Here is a 27383-nt window from a genome sequence, read left to right as displayed (position 1 = left end):
GGGTGTACCAATAAAAAGTATTTGTGAGGCAGCAATGTGGTCTACTATTCACACGTTCACAAAACTTTACTGCCTGGAGTCTTCCCTCGAGCAGGATGGGAGCTTTGGACAAGCAGTCCTGCATGCTGTTCATGAAACTTTAAAAAAAAAAAAAAATCTTACTCCCGCCACCAAATCTAATACTGATTTGGGAGTCTATCAAAGATGAGGAATACGTGGGAGGACACAATCCATTTGAAGAACAAGTTACTTACCCCATGTAACGTTCTTTCAACTGTATCTTCCTCCCACGTATTCCTCATCGCCCTCCCGACCTACCCCACAGTATAATTTCCCATGCTATTAGATAGTTGAGTACGGTCATTCTCGTGGTTATGCAGGTATTTCTACTGTAAGAAAAAAGAGAACTGAAGCTAACGGGCGCTGTGCATGCTATATATGCCTTCGATTAAATCATCCTCGAGACGGAGGCCCTCGAGGGACATCGAGTCGACCGCATCGACGCACAACACCTTCTGCCAATATATTTTCCGAAGCAGCTGAAGCTGGAAATCGAATATCAAAGATGAGGAATACGAGAGAGGAACCTTCACTCGAAAGAGCGTTACCAGGGGTAAGTAACTTGTTCTTCTGTTTGCATGCAAAGTCATAAGACTATGTCATTCTGTCTTCTTAATCTTCCTGACTAGTTTGTAAATCTATATTTTATAGCCTCAACTGGAAACAGAAGCCGTAGGTGAAAAAACAGAAGAGAAAGTACCAGATAAACTGGTAAGTACCTCTTGGTTTTATGTATGATTTCTGACGTTTGGAAGTTGAACCGCATTTTTACATACTAATGCGGTTGACACTGTTTGGGAATCCACCTTTCTTTTCTGTAAGGGTCACGTCAACTAAGAGTTCTAATTGATATTGATATGTTATTTGCATTGCGCTCGTACACAAGTGTTACAGAGCACGACAAGGCAAGGGAGGGGAACAAGGGAGAACAAAAACAACAATCTTACTAGGCCCAGTGACATTGAGAACGTGCAAATGTATGGGCGAGGGAAAGGGGAAAAGTGCATGGAAGGGGGGAGAAGTGGAAAGTGCTGAGCAAAGGAAAACAGATAAATAATAAATAAATAATAACAAGCAACAAACAGTGGTAGTGCAGCCAGCAATGGCAAGTGCTGGGTTTAAGGCAACAGACAGGATGTGTCTGGTAAGTGCAGGAAAAAAAGGGGGCGGGGGAGAATGTATGGTTACAGATACAGACCCCAGTGCAAGAGATTGCCAGGAGGCAGTGCGGGTGGGTGGCAGGGTGAGCAGGTACCTGGGCCCAGAAGTCAGAGGGTAGGTCAGGTGCACAGTGCCGAAAGACAGCAGATCAGCAGGGGAGAGGAGAAGCGAAGGCTGAAGCAACGAGGAAGGTCTTGAGGTGCTTCCGGAACCGGTGATGGTTCTCCTCAAGTTTCAGAGTGACAGAGAGGCTGTTCCAGAGGGAGGCCCCAGCCGAAGACAGAGATCTACCGCCAGCTTGTTTCTTTGAAAAACGACTGACCCTGAGGGAGTTAGAGGTAGAGGAGCGAAGAGTTTGAGAGGGGAGGTATTTACAGAGGGACAGCTTGAGGTATTTTGGACCCAGGCCCCAGAAAGTCTTGTGGACAGTGCAAAGGGTTTTGAATTTAATCCTTGCATCCACTGGGAGCCAGTGGAGAGATTTCAGGGCTGGAGAGATACGATCCCAGGGCTTGAGGCTAAGGACAATTCTTGCAGTCCTGTTCTGGATAATTTGCAAAGGGTGGCGTGTAGAGGCGAGTAGATTTAGAAAGAGGCTGTTACAATAGTCCAACCTAGAGAGAACCAGGGCTCGGGAGACAGTGAGCTTCTGGGGGAAGGAGAGGACAGGCAGAGTACCTTTGTGGAGGTGCAGTAGGAAGTTTGACCTTTTTGAGACATCAGAGATGTGGGCAGAGAAGGAAAGCATGTAATCAAAGATGAACCTAAGGTTCTTAGCCTTACAGGTCGGGGGTAGGAGGAGGGCCAGGGAGGCTATCCAGAGAGGGAGGGGAAAGGAGGGTGAAGGTGTGCCGATGAGGACGATCTTTGTCTTACTGGCAATCAGGCAGAGATCGTTGGCAGCACACCAATCCTGAATGGCAGATAGGCAATCAGAGATGAGAGATGGAGAGGAGGTGGCCGAGGGAAGCCTGAAAATGACTTCAGTGTCTTCAGCATAGCACAGGAAATTGGAGCAGAAAATGGCAATGCAGTGGGCGAGAGTTGCCAGGTATTGGTTGAAGAGCCAGGGAGAGAGGTTAGACCCCTGGGGAACACTGCAGGTAGAAAGGGAGATAGATGAAAGGAAGGACCCAAGTTGGACCTGGGACAGTCGATCAGAGAGGAAAGATGCCGGCCAGTCCAGGGCCTGATCGGTGATACCCAGGTTGTCACGGAGACGGTTAAGCAGGATGGTATGGTTAACCTTGTCAAAGGCACAGAAGAGATCGAGTAGGATGAAGACAGAGGGAATGTTAGAATCAAAGTTGGAGAGCAGATCTTCACGGATGTTCAGGAGAGCAGTTTCCGTGCTTCTGGCAGCTCTAAAGCTAGACTTATGGTCGTGGAGACAGCCAACAGAATCAGAGTGAAGATTAAGCTGCAAGATGGCCAGCTTTTCCAGGAGTTTGCTGGAAATTGGGCGATAGTTAGCCGGCCAAGAAGGATCAGCTGTGGGTTTCTTGAGAAGAGGACGCACAAGAAAGTGCTTCAGCAGGGATGGGAAGGCTCCTGAGAAGGAGAGGTTGCAGAAATCGTCCAGGGCCGGAGCAAGGGTGTCAATGTGGTCCTTGATGGTTTTAGAAGAACAGGGATGAACCTGTTTTGACGAGCCTTTCATAGATCTCGTCAGGGGAGAAAAGAGGAAAGGATGAGAAAGAGGGTGGGAGGGTGGCTGAAGGAGGGTCAGAGTTTACAGAAGGAGAGGGGAGAGGAGGGGTAGGGGAGGTGAGGGTAGAAAGGTTGTCCTGGGTTTTTGAGATGAAGTGAGAGGCAAAGGCCGTGCAAAGTGCCTGGGCGGTGACAGGAGGGGTAGAGACTGCAACAGGGTTGGCCAGCTCCTTGCAGATTTTAAAGAGTTTGGCCGAGTTGTTAGATGCTGCAGAGACATGGGCTTGGATGTGGGCTCTCTTCTTGGTGTGGACAGAGAGTCGATATTGCCTTTGGAGCAGGTGACAGGCCAGTTTGTCAGAGGATGAACAAGAAGCCCTCTTTTTCCTCTCAGCCGCCCTACACTTACGTTTACGTGTAGCTAGGTCAGAGTCATACCAAAAATTGCACTTGGTTTTGGGCTTCAAACGGATCCTCATGACAGGGGCAATAGCATCAAGAGTATCGGAAATAGAAGAGTAGAGCATAGACAGGGCTGTGTCAGGATGTGATTCAGGCAGAAGTGGAGGGGGGGGAGAGAAGGTGGTGGCGAAAGCCTCCAATGACACACACTTCATGGGCCGGATGTCCGAAAAGGTAGGTGGCAGTGTTGGGGTAGGCTTGGTATGGGGGGAAGAAAGGGAGAGAGGAGAGGAGAGGAGGAAGTTATCACTCCAGGAGAGAGGACAGGTCAGAGGGATGGAGAGGGGAAGTTCAGAGGAGATCAAGACATCAAGTGTGTGCCTTGCAGAGTGAATTGGGCTAGAGGGGAGGATAGAAAGGGAGAGCGAGTCACAGAGGTCACGGAAGAGTACAGAGGAGGAACAAGGCTTGTCTAGATGGATATTGAGGTCACCAAGAAGGAGGAGTTGGGTGGTTGAGGCCAGGAGGGAGGAGGAGAGGTCCACCCACTCAGAGAGAAATGAGGTGATCTGACCAGGAAGCAGGTAGATAGTAGCCATGTTAAGAGAGTGGCTAGGAGAGACAGAAAGCCTGCAGACAAGGCATTCAAAAGAGGAGTATGTCTGCGTTGGAATGATAGAGGCAGGAATCCACTCCGGAAAGATCAGGGCTACACCCCCTCCGGACCGGGTGGATCTGGGTGCGGAGAGGATCTTGTAGCCATCAGGGAGGAGAGTGTCAAAGCTCATGGCAGAGCTGGCCATCAACCATGTCTTGGTAAGACCAAGGACATTGTGGTCAAGTTCATCCAGGAGGTGGCAGATGTCAGAGGAGTGTTTGACAGCAGAGCAAGAGTTGAGAGTGGCAAGATGAAGAAGGTTGCCAGCCTTAAAGACCTTCTGGAGAGGGGTACAAATCAGAGGTAGGTCCTGCGGAGGAGAAGGAGCCCGAGGTGGGGCAGAGGAGGAGGGAAGAGAGGGCAAGGTAGCCAAGGGGGGAGAGGAGGGGACAGCAGGAGATGAAAGGAAATTGATGAGGCGAGGGAAGCGCCTATCAAAGAGGAGGAGATTGGCCATGACAGTGCCATTAAGGTAGACATTAATGATGAATTACAGGAGTCGAAGGGAGCCATGAGAGCTTCCCAGCGGGTGCCACCATTAATGGGAGAGGAGGAGACAGGACAGAGCACAGAGATCATATGAAGAGTCCATAGATCTGGCGAAGAAATGACAAAGAGGATGTCAGTGACTGTCTGTCTAGAGGAAGCGCTGGAATAGGTGTCAGCGATAGGGAGACCAGTGTTGGAGGCCAAGACATCCTTTTTTGAACTTCTTCCTACCAGACTTAGTGAGAAGGGAAGGCTAGTCAATGGAGAAGCAGTTGGAATAGATAGAAGAAAGTGCCATGGGAGAGGTAGCGAGAAAAGGAGGGAGAAGCGGAGATGTGTGTGGGGAGGGCAGGTAAGAGTGGAACAAAGAGAGCGGTGAAGTCACTGGGTCGGCAAGTTACAGAGAAGCAACAATTATAAGCGAAGTGCAGAGCAAGTTAGCAAACGTACAGCAAGATTTGACTTTTAAACCAAAAAGCAAAAACAGCAAGATTTGACTTCTAAACCAAAAAGCAAAAACAGCAAGATTTGACTTTTAAGCCAAAAAGCCAAAACAGCAAGATTTGACTTTTAAACCAAAAAGCAAAAACAGTAAGATTTGACTTCTAAACCAAAAAGCAAAAACAGCAAGATGTGAATTTACAATTGGGTTCAGATGCTAGCAAAGGGTCTAAAAGCGCAATGCAATTCAGACTGTGAACATGGGAGAAACAAGCAGAGAGGGACAGTGAAAGTCAAATGGGGTAGGAGAGAGTCCAGAAGGAGGTAACTAACCCATAGTTAAGGGGGGGTGAATGTCAAGGCAGTCCGGATTTCTTAGAAGAGTAAGGTGGCAACTACAAGGAAGTTAAGGTACTAGGGTACAGAAAGTACCCCAAGTAGCGTTCTGGTAGCGGACAGAGGCCTTTGTCGTGGACCTTTGGTGAGGGCTAAAGCTTGCCGGTCCCATGTTGGTTCAAAAAAGCACTCAGATAACCAATGAGAGTGCAGGAAGCTCAGCCAGGCTACCAACACCCCAAAGAAAAAGCAGCATCCATTTTAGAAATGCTGCAAAAGATCTTCAAAGAAGCAGCAACATTCTTTCGTCCCACAGATTCCTCATCTATGATAATCCTATCAGCACAGCTGTTCTCAGCAACTTTTCCACCGCCAGGGGGCACAGAAAAGTTCCATGTTAGCTCTGTCCGATGCCTCTATGTGCCCCACGCCGGACGTAATGGGCCTCATCACAAGTTGGGCGCTAACCCTGGCGGTATTACCACTGGGGCTATTAGCCCTACCGCCAAACCCCCCGGCGCTATTAGCGCCCAATCACGGGTTTGGTGGAACGGTAAATCCCCATTCCCCATTCCCCATTGGGCTCATTTGGGAATTTCCCATTCCCCATTGGGCTCAATGGGGAATGTTTGGCGCTATTACCGCCGGCAGTATTACCCCTGGCGGTAATAGCGCCGAAAAATCGGCAAAATCGTGGCGGATTTGTCCCCAGCTCAGAGCTGTGGGAAAATCCGCCAAGCCCATGATTTGGCGGACCCTTAAATGCGGCGGTGATAGTGTTACCGCCACATTCAAGGGTTACTGCCAAACTCGTGATGAGGCCCAATGTCTGTGTCAGTATACATTGATGGACGTGCCACAAGACCTCATTTCCTTTTTTCCACGCACCTTGTGCACTGATCGGAATGTGTTTGCTTACTAAATTTCTCTACGGCTTTCTGACTCCATTTAAGCCCTTAGAATTCAAGCTGTCTGTGTATTGTGGGCAGAAGAAGTTGGGTTTGCATCCACACCGGATTTGTCTTTATTGATTAGGCAAGCGTCACAATACCCAGGATTGCGTGTCATGCCAGTCCATGCACCAGAAGGCATAACGGGAAAGAGCAGCAAAGTTCTTTACCTTCGCCTACAAGGCAAAGAGGGTGGAGCCGTGGTCTCATTCATGGTTGCACAATGCAGTTCGCCATCCCGAAAAACCGGTGCAATGCAAAGAAGAGGAAAAGAACAAGAAGAAGAAGAAAAAGTGCTGGAAGAGGTTCCACTCTGAGTGGTTCCTCACACTGACAATCTTCTTCATCGGCGATTAGGTACCATTCCGTTTCCGGTTGCAGCCCATGGTTTCCAGGGAAGAGAGAGATTTCCCAGAAAAGTTGTATGGGGAGGGTGAGTATGTGTTAGGGCTGGGCGAGAACCTGCAGGTCGCCAGTGGCCTCGACACATCCCCAGAGTGGTGCATTTTGCCAGCTCCCACTGCAGGCAAGCCTCAGGCCACCATTCAACAGATGATGACCAAGATAGCCGATATCTTGGGGCTTTCTGCTCCATTCTGATCCAAGGTCTAATGCGTGCTTTGTGATATCCTGGATGATGCCCCTAAGATGGAGATGCTGCTGCCCTTCAATGTGGCAGTTGAGGCACCTGCGATGGAAGTCTGGGAGGAACCTGCCTCTGCCACAGCAGTTGACAGGGAACTGGCGAGGAAACACACACTGAAAAGACAAGAAACTTGGAGAGTTCATGTTTTTCTATTGTGATCCCTGTCGTTTTGATAGATAATAAAGACAATAATCTTTGCCCCATGGCTGAGTCGTTTGTTCTCGCGGTGGGGAGATTTTGATGGGCCTGAGTGTCTCTCTGCTGGTAATTGGGGTGGCTGCTATAGAGCAGATCCGGCTTTCTGTCCTTCCATGCCTTCCCAGAATATTTGGTGGTTCAGGCAGTGATGGTGAACCAGAAAACCTCCACTTTCCCTTCCCTCCCTCCAGACAGGAAGAGCAAGAGACTTAACACTTGGGGAAAGAAGGTGTTCACGTCAGGCACCCTTGCCCTATGTGCAATGAACGCTTCTTGTGCTCTAGCCAAGTTTTCTTTCAGCCTATGGTTTACTGTGGCAGGGCTGGCCAAGCCCATTTCTGAGGGGAAGATGCAGGCTGGTTTCCAGGCCTTGGTGGCTGATTGCATGGAGGCCTCCTGACAGATTTTGCAGTCAGGCTTGGGCACCGCAGATTGTGTGGTGTGTGGACAGGTCCATAGTCACAGGTACCGTAGTCAGGCATCACTCTTGGATGAGGAAATCAGTGTTTGCCAAAAAAAGGGGTTTTTCGTCTCTTCCCTGCCTATGCTGCTAGACGTCATGATCAGACATGATCGTCCCTTCCCTGCCTATGATGCTAGACGCCATGATCAGGCCACTCGGGAAAGGCTGCAAGCTACCCAGAGAGGAGTTGCAGCTATGACCACCATCCCCTCTGCCCCCCCACACTCCCAGCCCCCTGGCGCGATACAGCAGTGACGGGCTCCGTCACTCTGCACCAGTGGTAGGGAGACTTTCCCTGTTCAACTGGAATGGTCCTGGGACACGTCTGATGCATTGTTATTCAGGGTTACTGTCTCCCACTCATTTAGCACCTGCTAGATCACAACCCTCAGTGTCAACAACGAGGATGTCTTCCACAACTGAGTCTTTGTTGCTGGATAGGCTAGACTCTTCTCTTTGTGGTGAGGCGTTCCTTTCTTGCTGGGGGATCCTCCATCCTTGTAGAGGTATGGTCGCTCTCGGGGGAAGCCACTGTGCCAGCTGGCACCCAGCAAAGGCACGAGACTCCCTACCAAAATTACCAAATGAAGGGAAAAAGTCCAGAGGTGCCAAAAAAACCTTCAATCTGAGGTAAATAGAAGCAGGGAAATGCAGAAGATGTAGAATAGCAGTGTCCAAACTCTGTATAAGTAAGTAGGAGGAATGGATGGAAAAAGGAATGGTACTATTGGCGAAAGAACCAGGGGGTCAGCGGAAGGCAAGGTGAAAATGACAAAACAAGGAAGCAAAGCAGCAAAAGTAAAGGAGGGAATACCAGCGATGGAAAGCAGGAGCAAAATAATGAGCAGGAGGGGGAGGAGGAGAGTAAGGAGCATCAGCACACAGAACAAAGATGCAGCGAGTGGGAGAGAGCGAAGAGCACACAAACCAGAAAACAGCATCTTACCCTGAGAGAGTCAAGCGCAGGGTTGCAACGCGTGGTGGGGACGCTGCAGGGAGAAATTATAGAAGGAACGGCCGGCATGTTGGAAAAAAGCTAGATTACTGAATACGTTTATGAATAAACGTAGCAGCACGTCAGTGGCGCCTCAAACACCTTCTCCCCCATAGACTCCATGCAGAGCGGCTGATGACACTCAGGCCATCACCCTGTGCTGAACCCCATCCTCTTGGAGGAGGTCCGTCGGCTTCTTTCAAAGAACCCAATAGAGCTGGTAGTGTGCTTGGAACAAGGCAGGGCGTGAAACTCTGTTAGGCAGAATCCTGTGCAGTTCCCTTAGGGAACACTGCAAGAAGATTAAGACTACAGGAGTAAGCAGTAAACCCAGTTGGTAGCAGTCCGCACCACCCAGATTTACCTGGAAGCTGTGGCTGAGCAGTCAGACTTCTCTCAAGATGAGTAGGGCAGTATACAGAGGATACACAATAGGGCTAAGAACACAGTAGAGCAAGCAAACACTGACCAGGGCTTGGTATCAAAAGTATATAATTATTTATTTAAAACACACTCTAGGAAATACACTAAGCACTCTAAATCAAAGCAAGTTCAAACACAGTCAGATAAAGTATACACACCTCCCTTAATAATTATTAGACAAGTCTAGGTCAAAACACCACTCCAATAATTAGGTTAAAGGGAGAGAAAAAGGCAGGTCATGAAAATAAAACAGTTCCCAACACTTTTCTAAGACCACAGCAAGTTAGTGAAGGCAGAGTCTACTGTAGAGCCAAAGTTCATAGGCCAGGCCCACTTTAAATGGAGCAAGGCGAAATGTGCCCAAGATCACACAGTTTAAAAAGCATTCAAGTCTTTGCAGAAATGTTCAAAGGAGGTTGGTTTGATGCGAAAGATAAAGTTAGAAGGTCTGGGGCCAACCCAGTTGGAAAGCCATGGATTTAAGGGTCACCTTTAGCAATCCGCAGAAAGGGAGGCCAGGCGGAACACAGTACCTTAAAGAGTGAGGAAGCTCCAGCGGTGGCGGTTGTTCCTGGCAGCGGGGGCAGTTCGTGGTTTCGACCAGGGGAAGAGAAGATCTCATCGAGGAGGAAACTTGGAGTCGTTGCACTGCCCAGGGAAGAGACCAGCCGCGGAGTTCGTCAGTTAAAAGGTGCGTTCCTTTTATTTGTGGTCACAGTGGTGCAGCTTGGCTATCTGGCCGCCGGGGTGCTTGGCACGGGCGATTCGACCAAGGGACGTCCTGGAAGGCGAATGGCGAACTGGTTGTCCCCACCAGCTAAAGGGAGAAGACTCTTACAGCAGAACATCTTCTCTTGTCGTCGGGAAAGTGGTGAGGTCGTTGCAGCAGAGCTCCACCGGTGGTGTCGTCGTTGCAGATGGCTCAGCTTCTCCCCTCTTCGGATTTCTTAGGTCCTGTGGCGACTTCTGAAGTTCCAGTCCCAAAAGCCCTGCTTTTATACAGAAAAACCCCCATTCAGCAGCCTAGCTGTCACTCATACATGCTATGTTGTGAGCCGGGCGGCTCACCACTGGGCCAATCAGAACAGAGTGCGACTTGAGTTGCTAAGGCAACGCAGTCCAGGGTGCCAATTCCCCAACCCACACATCCTGTGGAACCCAGAAAGAGTGGCACCAGTTGGAGGGCTTCTGTGTAGAAGCCCGCCAAAAGGTGGAACAAAGGGCCCGACATTGGTTGGAGTTACAGAGACGGACACAAACGCCATTTTGAAAAAGAGTTCTGGCAAAAAAAAACAACGGGTGATTTTATATTAAATAAATGAACCGGCGGTATCTTTAACATTGCACCAAAAAAGTGGTGCGTTTAAAATCAATGGGAAAATCCCATAGGAAATATTCCGGTAGAATATTTTGCGTGGTAACCACTGCCACCAGCCAGAAACTCGACAAGGGGCGACTGGACAGTGCCCCCTTGGAAACAGACCCAGGAGCAATCTAATTAACCCCTACCAGTACTTCCACAATATGATGGTTTGTACTGGTTCTGTTCACAATTTTGGACTAGTAAAGTCAATGGTGACTTTACATGCCCTGGGAGACAATAGTCAGTCCCAGGGTATGGAGTCTATGTTTGGGGGTCACTATGATACCCCTGTGTTACTGCACTGAGGGTGCTGTGTAACACATACACTAAAACAGATGATACCCTATGGAGTAAAAGACCCCATATCCCATAAGCACACAATAAGTCAAAGACATACCTCAAATCATGCCTAAGAGTGGGAGGAAAATAGTCTCACTCTTAGCAGGAGAAAAAAACAAACCCCAAAAATCCAGCAAAGCTGCTGGGGGACTCACTAGGTTTGGGAAATTAGCCTTGTAAGAGAATTCTCCTTAACAAACTCCACCTGTTTTCTGGTGCGGAAGGAGGACAGAGGCCTGCGTCCCATTCCAGATCTACAGCTTCTGAACTTGTTCCTTCGCAAGGACAAGTTGAAAATGATTTCCCTAGCTCAGATCTTTCAAGCATGTGAGCTGCTAGACAGGTTGCTGTCACTGGATCTTCAGGATGTCTACTTCCACATTCCTGTTTTATCGGAGATGCAGGAAGTACCTGCAGTTCATGGTGGGCCAACAGCATTACTGTTGCCGAGGTCGCGGCACAAAGAAAGGACGCACACACGGAGGCACGAAGGAAACTTCTTTATTCTTTTCTCTCCACGTACTAACTGGCGCCCTACGCGCCTTTTCCCACAAACCCCCACTTCCCCGCTCCCACGTCACACTGACACTCCGCCTCCCCAACGGAGGGGGCCAAGTGCCCTTAACTCGTGGAGTGCCGGGTAACACTACCCCCGAACATTATATCCTGACATCAGCTCAACATTCCTCAACAAGTCTCATTGGTTTCTTGATCACTCGTCGGGGCCTCTCATCTTGAGCTGTCGCCTCTAGGACGAATGGATTGTCCACTCCCTGGCTCGTCCCTCCCGGATCCCCGACCGGAGGGGTCCACAGGTCATCTCTCTGCATGCGAGGTTCTGGGGAAACAGACCCCCTCGGCTCTTCCGAGCCCTCTCTCTTGATATAGTGTCTAAATTGTTGACAGTTCCTGGTGACGGCTCTATTCTGATCTTCAGCCGTCACCATAGTACCTTTTACTGCGACTACCCTCATGGGACTTGGGGCAAATCGCGGATCTGTCTTCCTGGTTATTTGTTGTTGCACAAGGACGTCGTCTCCTACCTGGAAATCTTTTGTTTCAGCGTGGCGCCTCGCATCAGTGTCACATCTTGCCTTCTCCTTTGCTTCAGCATCACGTTGGAGCGTCTCAGTGTCAAGCGGTTCTTCACTTGACGGGTTGCGTGGGATGCGGGTTCGCACCTCATAGCGAAACATTAGTTCAGCAGGAGTCTTGTTCGTTACTTCATGCGGGGTATTCCTGTAAGCTCTCAGGAGGCGGCACAGTGCTTGATGCGGGTTAACTGCCTCCACCTTGGCTCTTTGTATCGCTTTCTTGATGGAGGCCATGAAGCGTTCCGCCATCCCATTCGCTTGCGGGTGTCGAGGGGTTATCTTCATGTGCTTGAAACCCAAATGCATCGCTAGTTCTCCGAACTCGTGCCCGCAGAATGGTGGTCCATTGTCAGACTTGATGGTTTTGGGAACCCCCCACTCGCTGAATACTTCCTCTAGCACCTCTGCCACCTGGGGAAACGCTGTGGTGGAGACCGACTTGACTATGGGGAACCTTGAATGTTCATCTATTAGCAGCAGGAGGTAGTCGCCAGTTTCGGTCGGTCCGTAGAAATCCACAGCTACTCGTTCCCAGGGGCGATCTGGTATCTGTGTGTGTTGCAGCGGGGGTGGACGTTCCATTGAGGCGGTGCACTGGCACGCGTGACAGTTTTTTACCCATTCATCGACCGCCACATCTAGGAAGGGAAACCAGACGTAGCATCTCAACTGTTTCTTGGTGTTCTCCGCCCCTCTGTGACCTTCGTGGGCCGTGCGGACCACCTCGTTTCGTAGTGTGGCGGGAATAACAATCCTGCAGCCACGTAGAAGAATGTCGTTGTCCTTCACAGCCAGTTCACCCTGCACTCTAGCCAATCTCGCGATTTCCTGTTTGTTGACGCCCGGATGGGCTAGCATTGCCCTATGGTGGTCTTTCCATTTGTTGGTTAAAGTCAAACTGATTGCAAGGGCTGTCGTCGGGTCAGCGGCAGATGCGGCGGCCACCCTTTCAAGGGACAACGCCGGTGGTAGCGATCGATCTGCTATATACTGCACATAGGCCACATCTCCTTTCCGCGTCAGCGGGGGCCCCACAGGGTGTCGTGATAGATAATCGGCTGGGTTTAGCTCACCTCCGGGGCGATGGATGATGTCGTAGTTGTACTCTTGAAGCCGGATGCCCCACCGCTCAATCCTTGGTGGCATCTTGGTGTGCGGGTTCCCGAACAGGGATAGGAGTGCCTGGTGGTCGGTAATCAGTGTGAACTTCTTCCCGATGAGGAAATTGTGGAAGTGTTCACATGCCCATACTGCGGCCAAACTCTCCTTCTCGGCTTGCGAATAAGCCAGCTCCGACGTGGACAGCGCTCTGCTCGCATAAGCGACCACATGTCTCGGGTTGATGTCCGCCCCACTGGTTTGAGCTAATATGGCCCCGAGGCCGACTGGGCTTGCGTCCACCACCACCTCGGTGTGCCACGCGGGGTTGAAGTAGGCCAAGCGGTGAGCCTCCGTGAGGGCCTGCTTGATGGCAGTGAATGCCTGCTGGCATGCGGGAGTCCACTCGAACACTGTCTCCTTCTGCAGGAGCCTCCTCAGCGGGTCGGTGAGGGAGGCAAAGTGGGGAATGTATCTCGCGCAGTACCCTGCCATGCCAAGGAAGGAGCGGACGTCTGCAACCTGCAGCGGTTCGCCAAGGCCAGTGATTGTGGCAACTTTGTCGGGATCCGGCATCATCCCTTCCCCGGAGAAGATGTGACCGAAAAATTTAAGTTTCGTCTTGCTGAATCTGCACTTGGAGATGTTGAGCGTGAGACCAGCAGCTTGAAGAGCTTCACACGTGGCGTGCAGCGCTGTGTCGTGGGACTCCTTGGAAGCGCCGAACACAAGTATGTCGTCACTGTAATTCAGAGCACCCTTAACGGGTCTGATAATTTGACGTATGGCTTCCTGAAAGATCTCCGCAGCGGACGAAATTCCGAAATTCAGTCTGCGGTACCGGAATAGGCCATCATGTGTCGCAAATGTTGTGATGACTCGAGAGTCAGGGTGTAGCTCCAGTTGATGATAGCCCTGAACTAGGTCGAGCTTGGAAAACATCTGGGCGTTGTTCAACTGCACGATCATGTCTTCTATGCACGGACCCGGGTGCCTCTCCCGCTGGATAGCCATGTTGGCCACCCTCATGTCCACACATAGACGGATTTTTCCACCTTCTTTGGGTACGACCACCAGGGGGGAGACCCATGGGGTTGGGCCCGTTGCTGGCTCAATAATGCCGTCGGAGAGCAGTTGCTGGAGAGCCTCGGACACTGCCTCTTGGAGGTGAAACCCAACCCGTCTGGGGTGTTGCGGCACTGGGCGTACCAGCGGGTCGATGTGTAGCTTGATGGGAGGGGCTATGAGTTTACCCAATCCGGTACACAGCTTTGGGAATTTTTCCATTATGTCGTCTTGTGTTATTAGGTTCTGGTTTCGAACGCATGCCATTGTGCTAATTGAGTCCTTCGGGTTGTCTGAAGTTGCGGTAATGGTATCACCAGCTTTCACGTGGATCTCGATCAGACCCAGGCGGGATGCTGTGTGGTAGCTGATAAGGCATCTACTCCTGGTGAGCGAGCGAATGACATGGATGGTGGTGTCCACCTGTCGTCCATTCAGGAGAAACCAGCGAGCGAATTGACCCACCGTCTGCAAAGGGGTAGCAGCGCCCCACTGGAAGATTCTTGAATGTGACGGGGCCAGCTGTGGTGGGTCTGACATCCTGCCGTAGTCCTGCTCGCCCATGATGTTCACAGTGGCGCCAGAGTCGATCATGAACTGAAATTGGTAATTTCCCATCTTGATCGGGATTTTTGGGGCTTCCCGCGCCTCTTCGTTATCAAGAATGAGATTGACAAACTCGTCCTGATCATATGGATCATGCGGCGCATTGTAGGCCGCCTCTTGATCTTCATGATAGAATGCCTCAGGCCTTTGTTCCATGGGGGGGTTTTCGTATTCATCCACGAAATGCCTGGGCTGGTCCACCTGGTCTGGTTGCACGTAGTATCCCTGCACTTGGTACTCATCAATTGCTCTGACATATCGTCTCTGGTTTTGCCCTTGTTGGTACTGCCTCGGTTGATTGTATTGCGGGGGTGGCGGCCGAAACGGCGTTCTGGCGGGTGCTTGTGGACGCATCAGGGGAAATGGTATGCCCTCCCTACATACAGAGTGGAAGTGCCCCTCTCTTCCGCAGTTCGTGCACCGTTGAGATAATGCTGGGCACGACCCGGAGTGTGGGAAGGACATCCCGCACCGATAGCACTGTCTTTGCTGGCGCGGGGTTGGTGTCCCTGGTGCTCTATATTGTTGTGGTCCTCTGTCGCCTTGTCGAGGCGGCTGTATGGCGCCTATGAGTTCATTGGTGTCTTGTTTGGGGATATTTGTATTGCTCATGGATGAGGCTTGTGCATCAACTCTCTCGTGTATGCGAGCGAGTTCGCTCACTTCGGGGATGGTGAGAGGCTTTTTCAAAAGTTGTTTCTTGAGCGCAGGCGAGAGACAACCTTCTATCACTCTCAACCGTATTGCTTCTTCCAGGGAGAAAGCGTCGAACTGGCAGTTAGCACCTTTCACTCTTAGGCGAGTTATGAACTCATCAACAGTCTCGTGTGGCAGCTGGGTGCATTTGTTGAATAGGTATCTCTCATAGTCTCGGTTGACTTCGATGATGAGTAGCTTGTCCAGGGCCTTAATCAGGTTGGGGAAAGAGTCTTGTTCTGCCGTCGGGATTGTTTTTACTACCATCTTGATTTCACCCCCCACGAGGTTGAGAAAAATGTCCCTGATGTTGGGGGAATCACCATCGCCGGACCCCCGCACAAAATGGTGGAAGTCGTCCATCCAGTCAGTCCACCTGGGTCCTTTCGTCGCTTGTGGCGTCATGGTGAATGGCGGGGGCAGCCTCAGCTGTATTGATTTGGCTGCGCGCACAGGCTGGGGGGACCCAGGATTGGATCCCTGGACACTCATGTCGTCAGGAGATGATACCTCTGCGATCGCGTGGACAGCAGGGACCGCCTGGAGTAGAGGATGCGGTTCACGCGCGTTGCTTTACATAAACGAGAAAGAGGAAAAAAAAAATTTTTTTTTTTTTTTTTTTCACTTTCCTTTCTTTTTTTCTTTTTCCTCTTTCAGCTGCAGCCTTGCATGCGGAGGAGGAGGAGGCGCGGCGGGTCGGCAGCCGCCCGCGCGAGCACTGGCGGGTTTCTGGGCCCAGTGCCACGGAAGGAGGAGCAGGAGGAGGAGGCTCCGCGTGATACCTTGCACGCGAGCCAGGACGCGGCGGACTGCCGCCGGAGGACTCCGGTGTGCGAGGAACAGCCTCGTCGCCAATGTTGCCGAGGTCGCGGCACAAAGAAAGGACGCACACACGGAGGCACGAAGGAAACTTCTTTATTCTTTTCTCTCCACGTACTAACTGGCGCCCTACGCGCCTTTTCCCACAAACCCCCACTTCCCCGCTCCCACGTCACACTGACACTCCGCCTCCCCAACGGAGGGGGCCAAGTGCCCTTAACTCGTGGAGTGCCGGGTAACAATTATCAGTTCAAAGTCCTACCGTTTGGTCTTTCCTCAGCGCCTACAGTATTTACCAAGTTGCGCTCCATTATATGACTGTGTAGGCAGTGCCATGGGCACCTCAATGGTTCTGCGCAGGTCAGCCTGCCTGAGGGGCTCAAGGTTTTCTCTGAACGTCCAGTCGAAGCTGCTGGATCTTATCTTCAGCGCAGATAATTTATTTGGCTCCAGAGACAGCAAGTCTCTTGAAAAAATTAAAGACTCTAAGCTGATAGCTACTTCAGTGGATTGCCTTTTTCTCCACAGATTCCTCATCTGATAGACATGCCCTCCAGCTTTGCTGCTTCAGAACATTTTTGACAATTGGTGAAGTGGACCTCGACCCGGCCGTTGACCGTCGATCCATCCTGCTCGGCGTCTTGTCATCTGATCCGGACGTGACGTCAGGCATCGTATAAATACAACTTCACCGCACCCCAACCTCAGTTCCTTTTTTCCGCATGCTAACACGCTGCTTGGGAACACAGAGCCTTGGCTCACTCAGCGTTTTCGGCAGAAAACGTGTACGTTCTTTTCAAATTCCTCGACGTGAGATATCGGTTGCTCGGGTGTTCCGATTGTGGCAACAAGATGTCCATCACTTACCCACACGAGTTGTGTCTCTGGTGCCTCGGCATGGGTCACGGAACTGGCGGGTGTCCGTCGGGCGCCAAAATGCAACCCAAATCGAACCGCAAAACTCGCTCTGGGTCGACCGCCTTAAAAATCACCGGCATGGTCGACGGTTCGGTCTTTCGGAGGCCGAAACTGAGGGGCACACCCCCGAGAAAGAACATAGGCGGAAGAAGAAACGGTCCCACACGAAGAGCCACTTCCTTGTCCTCGTCCCGAAAGAAGAAAAGATGTTACTGCCACCATTGTGACTCGACTCTGAGTCATCAACGAATAAAGGTAAGCAGTCAGCTGGGCCTACCACCTGCAAAGAGTGGGATGATGTTAAATCATCAACGCTTGACATGTTCAGAAAGCATGCTGCAGTCACTGCAGCTAACTGCCCCCATGCAGCAGGCTTTGGAGCCAAGAGCGGCGCTCTGTATACCTGACCCCTCTAGTGCCCCGGTACCGACAATGTCGGAGCCGATAAATCTGTCGACACTGAAAGAGATCCAATGGAAGCCAGATCAACCCTGTGCATCCAAAGATGTCAACGCTATGGCGTCTTGATCCCGATCGACACAGACATCCACCATATCGGCACCGAGAGACAAATTCTTGACAACAACGGTTGTCAAGAAAACATTTACCCCACAACCCTGGTTCGAATTTTTTGATTCTATGGCAGGCTTCTGGGATGTCGACCCCATTTACTTGGGTTCAGGAGAGATCCATTATTTTGACGACCAGAATCAGCTTTTGCAACTGGCTCAAGGCCTCCAGGACGCCAGCGGTCTGGACATCTCTCCAGACCTCGAATTCCATAATACTTCTAAAGTCAGGGCTTTGGTAGAAAGGGTTATTGGCACCCTGGATTGCATTCATCAGTGGCGCCTGTACAAGGTTATGACCTTACTGACATTTTAGATGAAGGCCTTACCACAGAAAGTAATATGCCTTTAAACCCTGCCATTGCTGATCCATTAGCAATTATGTGGCAAAACCCTTGTTCCATTCCTCCCGTCAGCTCCACCATTCCCTGAAATACAGGCCGGCTAGAGGAGACCCTTCATACCTCTCCTCTCAACCTTACCCGGACTGACTTGTTAGGCATGCTGCTACTGTCTCTTCTAGACCTACATCTTCTACGTCCACTCTGACTCCCAACAGGCTAGCAAAAAAAGTAGATGCCCTAGCAAAGGAGGCATTCACTTCAGGTAGCATGGCCCTAAAAGCTAAAAATGTGGCAAGCAGTTTTGCCAAGTACTCCTTCGGTCTATGTACAGCAGTTGAAAATGCTGCTCAGTATGTCCCAGAAGAGAAATGCGCGAAGGCATCCTACACCTAGTGGAGGATGGGAAAGAGGTGGCCAGACAGTCGCTGCGAACGGGCCTGGACATCGCTGACTGTGTGGGCCAATCTATGGTGTCAGCCATAACACTAAGAAGGCCTACTTAAAAACCTCAGGTTTTTTGCCTAATGTCCTAGGCAAGCTTCTGGATTTGCCCTTCGAGGGCGATCTTCTTTACGTCCCGAAATCCGACGATTCCTTAGAGAAATTTAAGCAATCCAAAGTCCTTAGGCCCAGCTGCGCAGCCAGCCTAACCTGCATTTAGCTTCGCCTCTAGGGCACAGGCCTACAGGAAATATGCTCCTTATGGCAGGAGAGCACAGCCCCCAGCGGCCAGATAAGGGCAGAAGCATTTCTCGCGCTCCGAGAGGGGCAGAGGGTCTTCTAGAGGAGGATTCTGGGGGCCCCTCCCTCAACCTCAAATGCCATTTTACAATTACCCCCAATGGGGCCAACCGGGCAGGAGACATAGGGGCAACAGAAGACGCCAGACCTAATCCCGATATTCAACCTCTCGGGTATACCACTCTCCACAGATGAAATCTCCCTCTTGGCGAAAGGCCTTTCATTTGTACCCACTAATACAACTGATTGGTTTAAATTGGATGGAGAACTCTCCACCTTCCTGCGCACCATTAGAAGAAAAATTTTCTTCAAGGACAAAGATGGTCCCTTGGAAACAGAAGACACAGGAATTAGACCAAGAAGTGACTTCTGCCCAGGAGACAACGACATCCCGTCCACATTTCTTGCTTTTGAAAAATGCCTTAGACAAGAAATCAACAAACTCAAGTCCACACAAAAGCATCAGAGAAATAACCTAACCACCGGGGAACACAAAGCCCTCAAAACCCTGTCCGACAACTCTGAGATTGTGATCAAAATGGCAGATAAAGGAGGAGGCATTGTTATACAAAGCAGAGAACAATACAAAGTTTGCAGCGGAAAGAAACTGGATTACAAACAAAGAAGAGGCTTTCCTCAACACCACCGAGGGGAGGATACTGTCGTTTTACGCCCTACCTAAAATTCATAAAGATAGGACCTCTCCTCCAGGGAGACCTATCGTCTCAGGATGCGGCTCCATACTAGAACCCCTGTGCAAATTCATTGATTTTTTTCCTAAAACCATTATGCCAGAAAACACTGACATATCTCAAGGACACCATGATGACCATTACTATTTTTGAAAACCAGCCCTTTGACCCCACCAATGAAGAAATAGTCACCATGGATATCAAGAGCCTGTACACCGGCATCCCCCAGGAACAAGCAGTGGAATGCATAAGACAACACCTAGCCCTACACATGACTCAGAGGAGAGTCCCGGCCAACTTTATATCTGAACTACTGGACTTCGCGCTAACTAACAACTACTTCTCATTCAATGACATTTTCTACCAACAGACTTGCGGAACTGCCATGGGCACAGCGTTCGCACGCAGCCTAGCCATAATCTTTATGGCCGAATACGAGAAGACCTTTATACTCAGTGATGCCAACCCATTCCACAACAACATCCGCCTCTGGTATCGATATATCGATGATGTCATCTTTATATGCCATGGCAATAAACAAGAACTGGACAATTTCCTTATCTGGACCAACAATCAAACACAAGAAATCCAATTTACAATGAGCCACAATAATGAGAAAATCAACTTCTTAGATCTCAACACAATGGCCTTGGACGGCAAACTAACATACTCCATTTTCAAAAAAGAGACAGATCACACCACACTGCACTACAGGAGTAATCATGCCAAAAGCCTCCGGGATAATTTACCTTACGGACAATTCCTCAGAATCAGACGCAACTGCACTGACACGAAGGACTTCAAGACGTATGCATCAGAACTTCAACACAAACTTGAAGACAGAGGATACCCTACTAAATTACTCAAGGACACCAAAAAAAGAGCACTCTACACACCCAGAGATGTGTTATTGGTTCCTAAGATCCGCAACCACAACACAGAAGACCCAATGGCATGCGTCACTACCTTTAACGCCAACACATCCAAACTCAGAGGAATCATCAAACAACTTTGGCCCATCGTCCAGCTAAGCTTGCCAGAAAAACCCTTACCTAGAATGGCTCTGAAGCGATCCAAAAATCTCAAAGATCTCTTAACCCATGCTAGAAATAAACGCAAGGACTCTAGATCTACTCTGTGGAATATGCGGGAAATCCGCGGACACCATCCCTGCGGGAGCTGCTCAGTTTGCAGTCAAACCAAAAAACTACGATCCTTTCCGTTAGACGGCAAAGAATGGGAAATCCGCCACTTTTCCAATTGCAAGACACCCAATGTAATTTATCTCATTGAATGCCCCTGCCATCTGAGATACATAGGCCAAACTTCAAGACCAGTGAACAAAAGAATAGGGGAACATAAATCCAGAATAAGATGTAAAACTCATAATGCACCCCTGGTTTCACATTTTCTTGAATTCCAACATAATTGTGACTCCTTCCAATGGTGGGTAGTAGACAAAGTGACAGACTGTTCTAATACCACCAATGCTCTCAATTTCAAAGAAGCCTGGTGGATATTCAAGCTACAGACCATTTCTCAGGGTCTCAATGAACTCGCACCACTTGAATATCTGTAATCACAATAATTCCCCCACCCCCGATTTTTGTCCACTCCTCTATCCGAGCATTTTAACATGCAGCTCTCCTGCAGGCGATTATCCCGCAGAGTGCAGACCAAGTGTTTATCCGAGTCTATGTTTCCCCGGAGACCCGCCGCCTCCGGCTGAGCGCATGCGCTAGGATCGGACACTAACTCTACACGCATGCGCCCTTTAAATAACTCGCACAGCTCCTTCCCGGTTGTACGCGAACTCCACTACTGTGCGGATCCAACGCACGCTATCCGACCCCTGCCTCGAGGTGAGTCCACCATAACGTGACAAAGGGCCCCGCTCCTTACAGGTATACCTTCTCCTGTAGCCGGTAACCAATACTACAAGGTTTCTCAGTTTTTTGTCTCCTCCTCCCACTCTGCAGCTTCGGTCATAGAGCTCCTCTACTACACAGACAGGAACTGATCTCCTGCCTCCGAGACTCCTAGTACACCGAGGGACCACTGCAGCACCTAGCCTTGCTTTGCCAAAGCAACCAGGTAGTCCCAGAGAGCCTCCCATACCACTAAACCACATTTAGGCGTTTTTAGCTATATATGTGACTAAACCCACTTAATGTGTTCTTTCAGATTGCATTCCAGTGAACATCCTGCATCCCTCGGCTAGCATGCCACCATTTTGTTTATCATGAGTACTCCAACTAACAGCTCATACACCTAAACCTCCGAATGCAAGGTCAGTGCCTGGGACCAGAGGGTCCTCCTCAGAGTATAGCCTCTCACGGGCTGTTTTAATATTCACATTTATGGTCCACTTTCTGGAACATACAACAATGTATTTTATATTGTGTTTTAATCATAGGGAGACCTGCTTGATCTGGCCCCAGAAGAAGGCTGCCACCCTCTTACAGCTGAAACGTCCCACGTCATCACGTCTGTCCCTTACATCATACAGACCTATATCTTTACTACCACCTTAATGTTGACGTCGCCTCTCAGCAGACCCTATTTTTAGGTTTCTTGAAGCAGATAACACTGTAGTGTGCAAATATGGGTTGTAACTGTGACAAGAAATTATTAGGTTAACAAATATGAAGTAATATTTGGTAACACTGCACACAGGCAATATAACACAGTACTAGTATAGGAGTGTGGAGGTAACACCCCATACTAATCCTACAAACGTGCCGCTTTGGAAACGTAGGCACATTGTTATAAAGTCAATTTTTTAATTCTGCACTGTATGAACCATGACAGGCTTAATTTAGTGACCTCCTGTCACCAGTGGACATGTCATGCTATGCAAAGATGCACTATACATTGTTAACATACATGTCCAATACTGTTTACACAACTCACCGAGCTGGTGACCAGGTTAATTGTTGATTGTTTATTCTTTTCTATGTGTAATTTTTCAGCCATCAATATTGAATTAGCTATGCTGAAATATGCGACCTAAGTAAATAAAGGTCTCAACAACTGTTTTTTTTCAGTTTCTCCAGAATTTGGATTTGTACTTTCCTCCTATGATGCATACTTATGAAGATGGATTAAACATAATATGGAGATGTGTTTGAATTTTTTCACTTCAGCAAACTACTGTAGCTTAAATGTATGAGGTCAGGACTACCCCCTGTACTAAATATCACTCCAGCCTTTACGTCCTGCCCGACCACAGGCTATCCCTAAGGTTACAAAAGGTCTTCTAGAGGTCAGCAGGCAGCGTCAGCGGCGGGGGCGACCCAGCCTCCGAAGCTGCTTTGATTTACCCCTCTCACAGCGGACCAGTTGGAGGACGGTTGATGGAGCATTGGCTCCAGTGGCAGGGATTTCTTCTGATGCCTGGGCTCTACAGCTCATTCAGTGGGGTTATTGTCTACCATTTGTAAGAAAACCACCGGACAGAACGCCACCACCTCTAATTCACAGGAGCTCCAGGAAGAGCTGAGAGCACTGTTTTTGAAGGGTGCCATGGAAGAGCTACCTCCTGTGCAGAGAGGATCGGGCTGGTATTCCTGGTATTTCCTGGTACCCAAGAAGGAGGTCTCCGGCCCATTATGGACATCAGGGCCTTGAACAAGTTCTTGAGCAAAGGCAAATTCAGGATGGTGACATTGAGAGAGATTCTCCACGCTCTCGAACTACAGGACTGGCTGTTGTCAATAGACCTACAGGACTCTTATTTCCATGTGCCAATCCATCGAAAGCATAGGATTTCCTAAGGTTCACCATAGGAGATAAGCACTATCAGTTGAAGGTGCTTCCGTTTGGTCTAACCTCCGCCCCAAGGGTCTTCGGGTAGTTACGGCTCACCTCAGGAGATCCGGAGTCCACGTATTTCCATATCTGGACGACTGGCTGATCCGAGGGAAGTCTGTAGTGCAGGTCTTGTCCCATTTAGAAAACACCTACTTGCTGATGCACAAGCTGGGCTTCTCTCTAAACTAAAAGAAGTCCCACATGACACCAGTCTAGCAGCTCCAGTTCATCGGAGCAGTCCTAGACACTCGGGTGGGGAAGGCCTTCCCTCCTGAGGAGAGAGTAGTCAGCTTGACACAGATGGTCGACTTGTTACGGAACCATGCCACTCTACCAGCGGCTTCCTTCCTCTACCTCCTAGGCCTCATGGCCTCCTGCATTTTTCTAGTGCAAGAGGCCAGGTTGCGCATGAGAGCCCTGCAATGGCTACTGAGGGATCAGTGGTCTCAGTACCTCGGCTCTCTCTCGGATCTCCTCAGGGTGTCTGCATCAGTGGTCAACTACCTGTCATGGTGGGCAGACCGAAACAGTCTTTTGGCGGGAGAACCCTTCTGGCCTCCTTGGCCTCAGACCCGAGTGGTCATGGATGCATCTCTGAAGGGTTGGGGTGCTCATTGCAAGGATTTGCAGATGAGGGGCCTCTGGTCAACGACAGAAGCCAGTTGGCACATCAACAGGCTGGAGTTGCGAGCTATCAGGCTAGCCCTGAAAGCATTTGCCCCGTCTCTGCAGGGTAAGCATGTCTTCGTTCTGACAGACAACACAGTAGGAATGTACTATATCAACAAGCAAGGTGGTGTGCACTACCACCCCCTCTGCACGGTGGCGATGATGCTTTGGTTCTGAATGCTGGAGAACAGGATCTCAGTCTTGGCAGTTCATCTGGTGGGCACAGAGAACAACTTGGCGGATGCTCTGAGCAGGCAGAGCAGGGTCTCGCACAAGTGGGAAGTGTGCCAGGAAGTCCCAGAGGAGGTCTTCGCTCTCTGGGGTACCCCAGCAGTGGATCTGTTCACCAGGAAATGTGAACAGTTTTGCTCAAGGGAATTCCCAGCGAACGGTGCACTGGTGGACATGTTTCTAGTGGATTGGACCTTCCGTCTCCTTTACCCGTTCCCTCCGATTCCCATCCTTCCATGGGTTCTGTGGAGGTTGAAGAGGTTTCGAGCGACCATGATCTTGATCGCCCCAGACTGGGCGAGGAGAACGTGGTGCTCTGACATTTTGGATCTGTCCACCTAACCGGTTGCCTCGATGTCCCCGATCGTCTAAACCAGTCGGAAGGTCGGATACTCCATCTGACCCTGGAATCCCTGAACCTACATGGGACTTCTCTGAGGAAGTGCTTGAGGTGTTGCTGGCTACACGCAGACCATCTACAAGATCTTTGTACGAGTCTAGATGGAGAAGATTTAAGGCTTGTTGCAGGGAATGCAAGATCGACCCCATCTCTTATCCACCACTACAGGGATGGAGTTCCTTCTGTCACTGGCCTCTGCAGGCCTCCAGGTCACCACAGTCAAAGGATATTTGGTGACCTTGTCTATGTTTAAAAGATCCCCGGATCACGGTTCATTTTTTACGATCCCGGTAATGGCACAATTCCTGAAAGTATAAGAAAAAAGGGGGGGCGCTAGGCTTTTTCCTGACCGGTCCAGGTTCAACAAGGTATATATAAACAATTGGTCAGGGTGATCCCAGACAGAACAACAATAGAAACACACTGACCATTCAGTAGTTTTCTTCCCACATATAGTGTGGCTGTTTTATGCAAAATCAGTAAAACATACCATGAGGACATATAGCAAACCTTACACATTCATAACAAAGAAGAAAGTAAATCACTTCCAGCTTGCTGGCCTCAGACGTTTTTCCCAGTAGAGGGCGTTGCATGTCGACATCCCATGAGTCCGTGTCCCTCGAAGGCCTCCGTATCAGCGCCAACGTCATCATAGGTTTATATAATCTTGTGCAGCGTCCGTTGCTCAGTTCCGTTTTGAGGTGCTGTGTTTGTCCAGTGTGAGATGGTTAGTACCCTTGAAGGAGCGCAGGCTGCAACTACAAGGGAAGTTTTACTGGGGGGTAGGTGGGAGGGGCAATAAGGAATACGTGGGAGGAACATCCAGTCGAAAGAACGTTACAGTTGTTAAGTAACTTGTTCTTTGAATGGATTGTGTCCTCCCACGTATTCCTCATCTTTGATAGACTCCCAAAGCAATAATGTGTACACGAGGCAGGAGTAAAATTTAGTGATTTTCTAAGAATGCACAGAGTGCAACACAGCTTTCCCAAATTTAGTCTCATGGCTAGTGGAGGAATCTAGACTGTAGAATTTGGTGAAAGTATGTGCGGACGACCATGTGGCAGCCGCACAGATGTCTTTAATTGGAACTCCTCTTTGGAGAGCTGAAGAGGGTGCGATACCCCTGGTTGAATGAGCCCTGAGGTGTTAAGGAGGATCTTGTCATGCCAATTTATAGCACTCTATGATAGTTAGTATTTATCCATGAGATGGTCTGTTTCGTGATAGGTAAACCTAGTTTATGTCCTGCATATCCCACAAACAACTGATCTGCTTGCCTATTCCTTGCAAGTCTGTTAATGTAAAAACTCAAGGCACGCCTTGGATCCAGCCTGTGCAATCTCTCTTCCTCTTTCCCTGGGTGAGGAAGAGGGTAAAATAAAGGCAAGCTGTTAGGCAGAAACCTGTGCAGTTCCCTTAGGGACCACTGCAAAAAGTTTAAGACTACAGGTGTTAGCAGTACACCCAATTGGAAGCAGTCTGTACCACCCAGATTTACCTGGTAGCTATGGCTGAGCAGTCAGACTTCTCTCAAGAAGAGTTAGGCAGTATATAGAGTATGCACAATAGGGCTAAAAAAATACAGTAGCACAAGCAAACACTGACCAGAGCTTTGGTATAAAAGTATATCATTATTTATTTAAAAACACACTTGTAAAAATACACTGGCACTAATATGTCAAGCAAGTTCAAACACAGTCACTAGAAATATATACACCTCCCTAATTAATTATTTGACAAGTCTAGGTTAAGACACCACTTATTTAGCAAAACAGAGGTGAGCGTGTAACCATAGATGACACTCCAATAATTTGTTTAAAAAGGGAGAGAAAAGGCAGAATAGGAAAATCACACAGTACCAACACTTTTAAGAAACCACAGCAAGTCAAGAAAGGCAGGGTCTACTGTAGAGCAAAAAGTTCATAGGCCAGGCCCACTCTTGGAGAGAGCAAGGCGGAATGTACCCAAGATCACACAGTCGAAATGCACTCAAAGTCTTTGCAGGAAAGTCAAAAAGAGGTTGGATCAAGTTTAGAAAGGTAATGTTAACAGGTCCGAGGTCACCCCAGGATAGAGAGTCAAGGGAGACCAGGCGGGGCACAGTACCTGAAATGGTGAGAAAGCTCCAGCGGGGGCAGTTGTTCCTGGCAGCGGGTGCAAGTCGGGGCTTTGTCCAGGGTAAGAGAAGATCTCGACGTGGAGGAAAGCTGGAGGTCGTTGCACTGCCAGGGAAGAAACCAACCGCAGAGTTTCCCGGTTAAAAGGTACTACCCTTTTATTCGCGGTAGTGGTGAAGCGTGGCTATCTAGCCGCCGGGGTGCTTGGCACGGGCGATTCGACCACGAGACGATCCAGGAAGGCGAAAAAGGCAAACTTGTTGGTCCCACCAGCTCAAAGGGAAGAAGACTCTCCTGGATGAAGATCTTCTCTGTCGTCGGGAAAGTGGTGAGTTTTGTACAGCAGGGCTCCACCGGTGGTGTCATCGTTGTAGATGGCTCAGCTACTCCCCGCTTCGGATTCTTTAGGTCCTGTGGCGACTTCTGAAGTTCCAGTCCCCAAAGCCCTGCTTTTATGCAGAAAAGTCCCATTCATCAGTCTAGCTGTCAATCAAACATGCTAAGTGGTGAGCCGGGCGGCCCACCACTGGGCCAATCACACAAGAGTGCGACTTGAGTTGCCAAGGCAACTCAGTCCAGGGTGCCTATTCCCCCCTCCCACGCATCCTGTAGACCCAGACAGAGTGGCACCACTTTTGGAGGCTTCTGTGCAAAAGCCCGCCAAAAGTGGAACAAAGGGCTCGACTTGGGTTAGGGTTTCAGAGGCGAACACAAACGCCATTTTAAAACCAAGTCCTGGCAAAAAGACCCAACCGGGGTTTAAATATTAAATAAATAACCCGGCGGTATCTTTAACATTGCACCAAAAAGTGGTGCGTTTAAAATGAATGGGAAAATCCCATAGGAAATATTCCGGTGGAATATTTTGCGTGGTATCCACTGCCACCAGCCAGAAACTCGACAAGGGGGGACTGGACAGTGCCCCCTGGGAAAAC

The 27383-nt window shown here is 49.6% G+C and overlaps 1 protein-coding gene across 1 annotated transcript in view; it reads left to right on the top strand.

The window, feature by feature from the left end:
• The first annotated feature begins 565 nt into the window (after positions 1-565).
• Positions 566-27383, top strand: part of LOC138525982 (neurofilament medium polypeptide-like) — a 708053-nt gene continuing 681235 nt past the window's right edge. Inside the window, exons 1-2 of the mRNA XM_069636274.1 lie at positions 566-613; positions 712-771. Coding sequence (XP_069492375.1) covers positions 566-613; positions 712-771 — 108 coding nt within the window. The remainder of the gene's footprint in view (positions 614-711; positions 772-27383) is intronic.

The sequence above is a fragment of the Ambystoma mexicanum genome, chromosome 7p (assembly GCF_040938575.1).
Source record: "Ambystoma mexicanum isolate Mex_15411 chromosome 7p, UKY_AmexF1_1, whole genome shotgun sequence".
NCBI lineage: Eukaryota > Metazoa > Chordata > Amphibia > Caudata > Ambystomatidae > Ambystoma > Ambystoma mexicanum.
The sequence above is the reverse complement of the archived record's forward strand: the minus strand, read 5'-3'. Positions and strand labels throughout refer to the sequence as shown.